The 10,298-nt window shown below is 51.7% G+C and overlaps 1 protein-coding gene across 1 annotated transcript in view; it reads right to left on the bottom strand.

The window, feature by feature from the left end:
• LOC310803538 (F-box/WD repeat-containing protein 7-like) overlaps positions 1 to 9,701 on the bottom strand; it is a 22,557-nt gene extending 12,856 nt beyond the window's left edge. The window contains exons 1-2 of the mRNA XM_083668358.1: positions 9,643 to 9,701; positions 7,831 to 8,563 (exon numbers count right to left, since the gene is read on the bottom strand). Coding sequence (XP_083524484.1) covers positions 7,831 to 8,523 — 693 coding nt within the window. The 5' untranslated portion in view covers positions 8,524 to 8,563; positions 9,643 to 9,701. The remainder of the gene's footprint in view (positions 1 to 7,830; positions 8,564 to 9,642) is intronic.
• Positions 9,702 to 10,298: the final 597 nt, after the last annotated feature.

Raw genomic sequence — 10,298 nt, 5'->3', positions numbered from 1 at the left:
TCTGTGAGTGCATCTGCGCGTGCGTGTGTCCCCGTATGTGTGTGTGTGTGTGTGTGTGTCTACGTGTGTGTGAGTGTGTGTCTACGTGTGTGTGAGTGTGTGTGTGTGTGTGTCCCCGTATGTGTGTGTGTGTGTGTGTGTGTGTCTACATGTGTGTGAGTGTGGGAAAGGAGCCTCCTGGATAGCGTGACTTTGAAGGATTAGAAGGCAAGTGTGTGAAAAATCGATATCATCACGATACAGTGTGTCAGAGAGAGAGGGAGGGAGGGAGGGAGGGAGGGGAAGACTTAGCAGGTCTCTGCTGTGTGTATGTGCATATGTGTGTTCTTTTCTGAATGACAACCTATCAATCATCCTCACCTCGTTCTCAACCCCCCCCCCTCTCTCTCTCTCTCTCCCCCCCTCTTCCCTCACCCCCTCTCTCCCTCTCTTCAACAGGTCCACCAGTGTGTCTGGTCCCCTCAGTTGACACGCGGGCCCAGAGGAGCAGCGGTGTCATTGTTTCCAGGGGGAGCGTTTAGCCAGGCGCGCCTCGGGGCATGGCAGGGGACTAACAGGTCTTCAGCTGGACACCAGACCTCTGCTGTACACAACACCAATCTGTACTTAATGCATTATGAATGCAGGGTGTGTGTGTGTGTGTGTGTGTGTGTGTGTGATCTGTACCTCATGCATTATGAATACATGAGTGTTGTGTAGATGTCACAGGCTAAGTGCTCATGTATACTTTAATGAAGGTGAGAGAGGGGGGGGGAGTGTGAGTGTGTGTGTGTGTGTGGACACTGCAGCAATCGTCCTCAGGGGAACTGTGGATAAGATTAGAGAGGAGGTCAGAGAGAGAGAGACTGAAAGGAGAGAGAGAGAGGGAGAGAAAGAGAAAGAGGGAGAGAAAGAGAAAGAGGGAGAGAGAGAGAGGGAGAGTGAAGGAGAGAGAGAGAGAGTGAAAGACAGACAGGCGACATTCTTTAACACATTCTCCTAGTGTCGCGTTACGGCCACTAAAGTTGTGACCTCCTGCCCTCTCTCTCCCTCTCTCCTTTCTCTCCTTCCTCCTGTTTTACAGCCTGTGTTTGTCCTGTCTGGACAGTCGAAAGAGATACTGCATATCTGAACACCTGTTAGTCATTGCCTCCCGCCCTCCCTGCCTCCCGCCCTCCCTGCCTCCCTCTACTTTACAGTCCCCCACCCCCCCCCCCCCTCCCTCATCCTGTGCTCCCCGCCTCCCCCCCCCCATGTGGAAGAGTTGGGCATAAATGCTATTTTTAGGCTTGGAGCTGCTCTGATGAATATGACCTTATTGATCAAATTGAAGACTACTCCGGGAGAGAGAGAGAGAGAGAGAGAGAGAGAGAGAGGGTGGAGAGAGGTAGACACACACACACACACACACCTCTACTTAATGAGTGTAATCCAGCTCTCTCCTGGGTCAGACGAGAGGCAGATGGCTGAGTTAGTTTCACTCTTCATAATCTGATTACTGTCTCCTCACTAGTCCTACTCACCGACACACACACCTGGAGATTAACACAGCATGGCTACACACACACACAGACAGACAGACAGACAGACAGACACGCACGCACACGCAGACACGTGCACATACACACAGACACACACACAGACACCCCTTTGGGTCAGTGGATCAGTGATGGTCAGGAATCTATCAGAGCAGCTACCCCGGCAGCAGCCAATGAGCAAGCAGCGCTGTCTGGGTCACTATGGAGACAGTGGAATCATTTGAATTCATTTGAATGTTACTGACTCAGCGAGGGGAAGGAAGCAAGGCTCAGTTTACACTCTGATACACAACTGCATTCTAACTCTGGACCGGTTTACATGCTGAAACAGAACTGTACTGGGTCTTTTGGATCGGTTTACATGCTGAAACAGAACCGTACTGGGTCGTTTGGACCGGTTTACAGGCTGAAACAGAACTCTACATGACTTCACAGGGTCTTTACACTAAGAACACTCCCCCAACTTCACACTGCTGCTGCAAAACATTTCAGATGTTGTCATCAAAATGCTGAGAACTCAGAATGTTGCTTTCCTGAATGACCCTGTCACCCTGGGAGCAATAAACACACACTGTGGCCTCACTTAACGTGCACGCACGCACGCACGCACACACACACACACAGTTTAATCTGGGTTCAGTCTGTCTAGTGAATAACACAGAGCAAAACCTGTCCTGTCTGACTACCTCTGAGTGTTCTACACTGTGGAAGGTTCCAGAACCACAACAAGCACCAATCAGGTAACAGACACTGTCCCAGAGGTTCCAATTACATCCGAGCCATGCACGTTGGGAAAAGTTCTGGAAAGCCGTAGTTTTGTCTGGATGGCGCAGTCCTGGGAATGCTGCTGGTGCTGAGGAATGCTGTCAGGGAATGTGGGTGTCCTGGCGGGGGAACGCTGACGGGGCCGGACAGGGCCGGACTAACTGGCTGGAATGCTGCTACACATCGGAATGTGACCCCGGTTAGACACAACTCAGCTCAACGTGTGTGTGTGTGTGTGTGTGGTGTCTCTGTGAGTGTTGTGTGTGCGTACAGGGTGTATGTGCGTGTGTGTGGTGTCTCTGTGAGTGGTGTGTGTGTGTGTGTATGCGTTTGTGTGTGTGTGTGTGCGTGCATGCATTTTACAGGGTGTGTGTGTGTGTGTGTGTGTGTGTGTGTGTGTGTGTGTGCGTGCATGCATGTACAGGGTGTGTGTGTATCCACATACCAGGCATTCCTCCTTGGTCCTCTTGTGGCCAACAATAATGATCACCTGACTATACAGCGCGTGTCTGCTGACGTGTAAAGAGCTGGAATGTGGAACTAACCAATGAGGTCCCACCAGGACCGTGGGACAGCCAATAGGATACATCTGGATGGGTCCATACATATGAGCAATTACACCTGTGTGTCCATGTTCATTTGTGTATGAGCATGTCCTTGTGTGCATGTGTGGAAGGGATAGAGAGAGAGAGAGAGAGAGAGGGAAAGAGAGAGAGACAGAAAGAGAGAGAGAGAAACTCAATCACAGAAACACACTAGCACAAAAGAAACAGCCAAAGCTTACAGTAGGCTGAACCAGAGTCAAGACATGTCTCAATCAAATCCTTCAAAGTCAACACTAGACCCCCGTCCTGTCAACAAGACAGCTTAGAAGGATTAACTCCAACCCTACCCCTACCCCTAACCCCGGCCCAGAATCAGAAGAGAGAGAGAGAGAAAGAGAGAGAGAGAGAAAGAAAGAAAGAGAGAGAGAGAGAGAGAGCTTATTAGGTGAAAGTCCTCTGTGTCACACACATTTACACAGGATCAGTGTGTGTGTGTGTGTGTCAACCCTTCTTCCCCTCCTTGTTCAAGACCGATACTGTCGACTACCTGCTGTTGGACAGACCCCATCCCCAGCCATGCTAGCCTGTTAGCATGCTAGCCTGTTAGCAGCTCCCTCTCACCTGATGGCACACTGGCAGAAGCTAGTCTGTTAGCGTGCTAGCCTGTTAGCATCCCCCTCAGCCCTGACCTTGTGTCTGCAGCATATGGCCTCAGTCCTAATACAGAACTGGAGGAGAGGGTTATCAAACAGATTCATTTATCTGGTACACACACACACACACACACACACACACACACACACACACACACACACACACACACACACACACACACACACACACACACAGGGATTAGAGTGGATTAATCAGTGGTCCCTAACAGCTAAACCTCAAAGGGAGAGTATTATAAAGGGGGGGGGGGGGGGGGGGGACTGAGTGGTGTCTCAATCTGTCAGTAATCTAGATGTACAGCCTTCAGTTCTCTCGGAGGGACCGGACTAAAGAGAGGAGGTGACCCCTGCTGGTTAACACGAGAACTGCACTGACGGTAACTACAGTAACTCCACTTCACACCTGTGTGCCCTGATTCTGCATTCTACATCCCAACCATTCCACATCCCAACCATTCCCAACCATTCCACATCCCAACCATTCCACATCCCAACCATTCTACATCCCAACCATTCCCAACCATTCTACATCCCAACCATTCCCAACCATTCCACATCCCAACCATTCCCAACCATTCCACATCCCAACCATTCTACATCCCAACCATTCCACATCCCAACCACATCCCAACCATTCCCAACCATTCTACATCCCAACCATTCCAACCATTCTACATCCCAATCATTCTACATCCCAACCATTCCAAAAACCATCCATTACATGTGAGAGTGGGCAGAATTCCCATGGGTAAAGAAATGCCATTGTGTCATTCCAACAAGTTTAGCAGCTTTGGGAATCATGGGAATGTTCCTGCGGGACCCCGGAATCAGACTGCTGGACATTCCTAAGACAGAGACCCAGTGTGTGTGTGTGTGTGTGTGTGTGTGTGTGTGTGTGTGTGTGTTAGGGGAAGAGAGACAGCTGTCCTCAGAAGGCCTCTTGGGGGGGGGGGGGGGGGGGGGGCAGGAAAAACCACCTCTTGAACAGAAATGTGGAATGTCTAGACAATACCAGTGGAACGGCACGCACACACACACACACACACACACACACACACACACACACACACACCAGTTGCTATGCTTCCACAGACAACAGACGGAGCCACAATGGAGGCTCCATGTGGAGAATGCCACCAGCGGTTTCCGTCTGTCCCCATTCACCCCCATTCAACTGAAAGACAACTGGACAGCCTATTATCCTACAAGGATGCTAAACTCGCACTCAGTTGGCTACCTGAACACACACAACATTTATTTTTGAGCTAGGTGAGTGTGTGTGTTTGTGTGGGGGGTGTGTGTGTGTGTGTGTGAGAGAGAGTAGGGTTGAATGGGGAAGGTATGTATGAGCCTTGCTAACCAGGGGCATTCAACCACTGGGTTATATGAGGGGGGGGAGAGAGAGGGGGGGGGGAGAAAGAGTACATGACTCTGACCCTGTTCCACCTGTAGGCAGGGGGTGGGGGGGGGGGGGAGAGAGTTCGTGAGTGAGGGTCGCTTACCATCTGTCCACCACCCCCCCCCACCCACACACACACACTCACAGAATACTTTCTTCTTTCAGTGAATTCAAGCATAGGGGATGGGAGGCGTGTTTGAGAGTCATGTGAGCACATTCCTGCCCCACCCCCTACAAGACAGCACCCCCCCCCACCACACACACACACACACACACACACACACACACACACAAACTGTCCCCATGGTCCCTGTCCCCATGGTCCCTGTCCCCATGGTCCCTGTCCCCATGGTCCCTGTCACCATGGTCCCTGTCACCATGGTCCCTGTCACATAGAGCATGACTAGTGGCCAGACCTACATAGTGCTCTGTTTTAAAGCCTGTTTGTTTTACGGGGGGGGGGGGGGGGGGGGGGCTAATACATCATGATAGAACTGTCATCTACTGCTCCTGGCCTATCAGGGCTGGAGAGGAGGAAATTGTGTTCGCAGACAGGAAGTCAGGGTTCCTCAAGGAAGGGCTCAGAGGTCACATCATCTCAACTACACCTGACCACTGCCCAGTAGCGCGTGTGTGTGTGCAGAGTGTGTGTGTGTGCAGCGTATGTGTGTGTGTGTGTGTGTGCAGAGTATGTGTGTGTGTGTGTGCAGAGTGTGTGTGTGTGTAGTGTGTGCAGAGTGTGTGTGTGTGTGTGTGTGTGTGTGTAGAGTGTGTGTGTGTGTCCAGTACCCTGTCTAATCACATTCAGCTCATCCAATGTTGAACTGGTTTGTTTGTTTGTACATTTGATAGCAAGTCAAACTGCTTGTGCCAGTTCACCTGACAAATAAGATTCCTGTTTATCCTGGTTTATATACCTTCAAGGTGTGTGTGTGTGTGTGTGTGTGTCTAGCCTCGCAATGTTTTTCTCCATTTTCTTTGTGCCGCTCACTTCTTTCCGTACCTCCGGGTCGTAGTAAAGAGATGTAAGAGTCCATTCTGATCATAGCACAACAAGCCCACCGTGGAGGCAGGGTCATGTGATCCTTCAATGTCATGGCGTCTCCCAGCCACTAGGGGGAGCCAGCTCTCCATCAGTTACAACAGCTGACTCCTCCCATTCCCTCTAGACTGGACTAATACTCGTTGGGTCCGTTTCCATGGACACAGATTAAGACCAATCCTGTATTAAAATCCCACTTTAAAATGGGGATCTTTCATTGAAAATGCTTTTTAGTCTAGGACAAGTGTAGTACTACTATATATAGTCACATTCGTGACAGCTGTAGGAGGCAACTTTATCAGGGGCAGGAAATGTTGATGTGACCATAATTGCAGCTCGCACCAATGCGACTGATTCAAATGGAAGCATCGTAATCATGAACCACGGTTGGCTACACACCGTAGTGATTGACAGATCTGCCAGCCAATGGCAAAACGGCTGGTGTTCATTGTTTGCCCTGAACCTGGCCCTGGTCTTCATGCCAGCCATGTCCTTCTCTACAGGGGCTCTGAAGGGACAAACTGCACTGCTGTGACAGAGGTAGACAGAGGGCGATGGGATCCACCATCAGGCTCTCAGCTGAGAGGAGAGAACGAGAGATTCCTTTCATGTCAAATTCATTTACATAGAAAGAGAGATAGAGAGTGAGAGAGATGGAAAGGAACCAGGCGTCTGCGTACGTTCACACAGAGGAGGTCACACAGAGGAGGTCACAGAGGAGGAGGTGGTCACACAGAGGAGGTCACAGAGGAGGAGGTGGTCACACAGAGGAGGTCACACAGAGGAGGTCACAGAGGAGGAGGTGGTCACACAGAGGAGGTCACACAGAGGAGGAGGAGGTCACACAGAGGAGGTCACAGAGGAGGAGGTGGTCACACAGAGGAGGTCACAGAGGAGGAGGTGGTCACACAGAGGAGGTCACAGAGGAGGAGGTGGTCACACAGAGGAGGTCACAGAGGAGGAGGTGGTCACACAGAGGAGGAGGTGGTCACACAGAGGAGGTCACACAGAGGAGGTCACAGAGGAGGAGGTGGTCACACAAAGGAGGTCACAGAGGTAGTCACACAGAGGAGGTCACACAGAGGAGGAGGAGGTCACACAGAGGAGGTCACACAGAGGAGGAGGAGGTCACACAGAGGAGGTCACACAGAGGAGGAGGAGGTCACACAGAGGAGGTCACAGGAGGAGAAGGTCACACAGAGGAGGTCACACAGAGGGGGTCACAGAGGAGGTGGAGGTCACACAGAGGAGGTCACACAGAGGGGGTCACAGAGGAGGTGGAGGTCACACAGAGGAGGTCACACAGAGGGGGTCACAGAGAAGGTCACACAGAGGAGGTCACAGAGGAGGTGGAGGTCACACAGAGGAGGTCACACAGAGGGGGTCACAGAGGAGGTCACACAGAGGAGGTCACAGGGGGTCGCGCCCCTCTCCTGATGTGACCGGTCGCGTAGATGTTGCACACCATTGATTGGTTGGTTAGCGAATGGAGGCGGAGCTGAAGTAGTTCAAAAGGCAAAGTTCATAGTTCATCGAGCTAGTAGTTAGAGAGAGGGAGGGAGAGAGGGAGAGGGAGAGAGAGATAGAGAGGGAGGGAGAGGGAGAGAGAGGGAGAGGGAGAGAGGGAGAGGGAGAGAGAGATAGAGAGGGAGGGAGAGGGAGAGGGAGAGGGAGAGGGAGAGAGAGGGAGAGGGAGAGGGAGAGGGAGAGGGAGAGAGAGGGAGAGGGAGAGGGAGAGAGAGAGAGAGAGAGAGAGAGGGAGAGGGAGAGGGAGAGGGAGAGGGAGAGGGAGAGGGAGGGAGGGAGAGGGAGAGAGGGAGAGGGAGAGAGAGAATGGGACAGTGTGTGTGTGAGAGAATGCAAGCATGTGAGAGAGAGAGAGAGATCTTACCTTGGTGTAGAGTAGTGCTGATGTTGTTCTTGAGGAGGACGAGTCAGACTTTAACAGTGGGTTTCCCTCTAAGACCTGCTCACTGGATGGTCGGGGCTGCAACCCTCCTCCCTCCTCTTCCTCCTCCTCCTCCTCTTCCTCTGACGGCACAGAAGCATCACTCTCCTCCTCTCCCATCACCTCTTCTTCTTCTTCGTCCTCCTCCTCCTCCTCTCTGAACTTCTCTCCCCTCTCCTCCTCCTCCTCCTCCTCATGCTGCTTGCTCTCCCCTTCACTCTGGGAGCTCTTTGGTTGGCCGGCGTTCGCTGTGTGCTCATTGGCCGCCTCGGCGACGACATCATCAACCGTCCCGAACGGCTCAGAGGGGCACGACTCCTCCGTGATTGTTACTATGGCAACGCTGACCAGCCCCTCCTCCTCATCCTCCTCTTCCTCTTGTCCGATGCACTCTTCATCCTCCCCCGCGACCTCGGCTCCTGGTTTGTGGAGCGAAGAGGAAGAAGAGAGGGAGGAGGAGGAGAGGGAGGAGGACGAGGAGGAGACGGAGGAAGAGATGGAGGAGGAGGAGGAGGAAGGGGGGGTGCTACCAGACGCCACCGAGCCCCCCCTACAGTCTCCTCTCCCTGGCCTGGGGGAGACCGTGTGGGCGCCCCCGGTCAGAGGACCCTGGTTCATCTCCAACTCTCTGTTCATGGAACACGCCTAGCTCCTTCAGACGGGAGGGTGGGACATCCTAGAGGGGGGGGGGGGGAGAGGTGTTAGAAACGACAGTGTCTGCTGCTGGTCGTCCTTGCCTCTGTAAGACCACTAGTTCTCACCTTGCCTGCGACCTGAGCACTGGTGTTAGCTACCCAAACTAATGCCTAGGCTTTAGCTCAGCGGGTCGGCACAGTCTTGACCCGCCGGAGACCCAAGACTGTAAGGAAGGTCTCATTTTATTGCACCCAACACAGCACAACACACGTCGTCGTTCGGCGCCCGTGGAGCAGTTAGGGGTTAAGTGCCTTGCTCAAGGGCACAACGGCAGTGGAAGGCACTTTAGATATGATGCCAGCGACCCTCCAGTCACCAGCTCATGTCCAGCTCTCTCCTGGGATGGGGATCGAACCAGCGACCTTGCTTCCCGGCCTCTCTAACCTCTCTAGGCTAACCAACTGAATAACAGCTCAGCATTCCTGCTACAGGGTAGTAATATTAGATAACAGGTTCGTATTGTGCAGTTCTACATATACACACTCTCTGCCCGATGGAGGGGGCAGCAAATACGGGACTCACCCACGCGGTCAACAGCAGGCACATCACAACACAACACAACACAACACAACACAACACAACACAACACAACACAACGCTTTTGCGTGGAGAGTTTTGCGCCGTTTGTCGCGGTCGTTGTTTGCAAGAACCACATCCACCCACGGATCACACAACAACATCCTCGACGTGGGTCGATGGCACCGACGCATGACCACGGCGGACGGTCCTTGCTAAGTTACCCCCCAGATACTCCCAAAATGCTTCGAGTTGGGAATTCGTTCAAATGTGACTCGCCAGCTAGTTAACACGACTAGCTATCCCACTCGTTGGGGTAACTTGTGGTGAAGGGGTGTCCTGCTGTGGTTAACTAGTGCTTCAACCAGCGCACAGACCAAGCTGTTGTTCTTATTGTGAGGAAGCATGCATGCATCCATGTCTTTTGTTGCAGCCTAACTACGTACTACATGTACGGGAGTGTTTGGGGCTTGTTCTCGCCTCTCGAATTTGCCTTTGTCCCCTTAGAACAACTAGAACATGATGTAAAACTGCAGATCTTACCTTGTAACGCTTAATTTAGTCGGAGAAAGTGTTTGCGCAGACCATAGCCGCCACAGACCCGATGAGGGATCTATTCTATGAGGCGCAGGGGGATGACGTCGCCGTCGGGCGCGTTTCGATGTGTTTTCACTCTGCCAGCGGTCACGTTGTTTCTGACCGTTTTTGCTCTGGTCTTGTTGTCTGCGATCTCATCTCACGTCTACTTCACTGTAGTGTAAATATATGAAGCTATATTTATATTTATTTATAGTTCTATAATATATTTCCACTTATTATACAGAGACTGAGACAGCGACACTTATACAATAACAACGGAGGCGCAGGAGGCCGTAGGAGAAATGGTTGATGAAACTAACGTACAAACTAGATATAATAACAAAGGTCGGTATAGCCGTCCACATCGAGCCGAACAGGAGTGTAGGTCCAGAACAGACTTCTTTATCTTTTTTATTCTGGATAGACTAATAACAGTGGACATGTCGAACGACAGGTGTGAAACAGCGACGACTAGCGGCTGAATCGGATGTGACATGTTCAACACTTAAAATTGCGAAGACAAGTCAACACTCGCCGGTTGTGATCGCATAATGAACTGGTAATATTTATAATAGTAACATGGTATTGTTATTTTAGACGAGAATGAATATTTCACGTTA

This window comes from Argentina silus (genome assembly GCF_951799395.1).
Source record: "Argentina silus genome assembly, chromosome: 1".
In the NCBI taxonomy this organism is placed as follows: domain Eukaryota; kingdom Metazoa; phylum Chordata; class Actinopteri; order Argentiniformes; family Argentinidae; genus Argentina; species Argentina silus.
The sequence above is the reverse complement of the archived record's forward strand: the minus strand, read 5'-3'. Positions and strand labels throughout refer to the sequence as shown.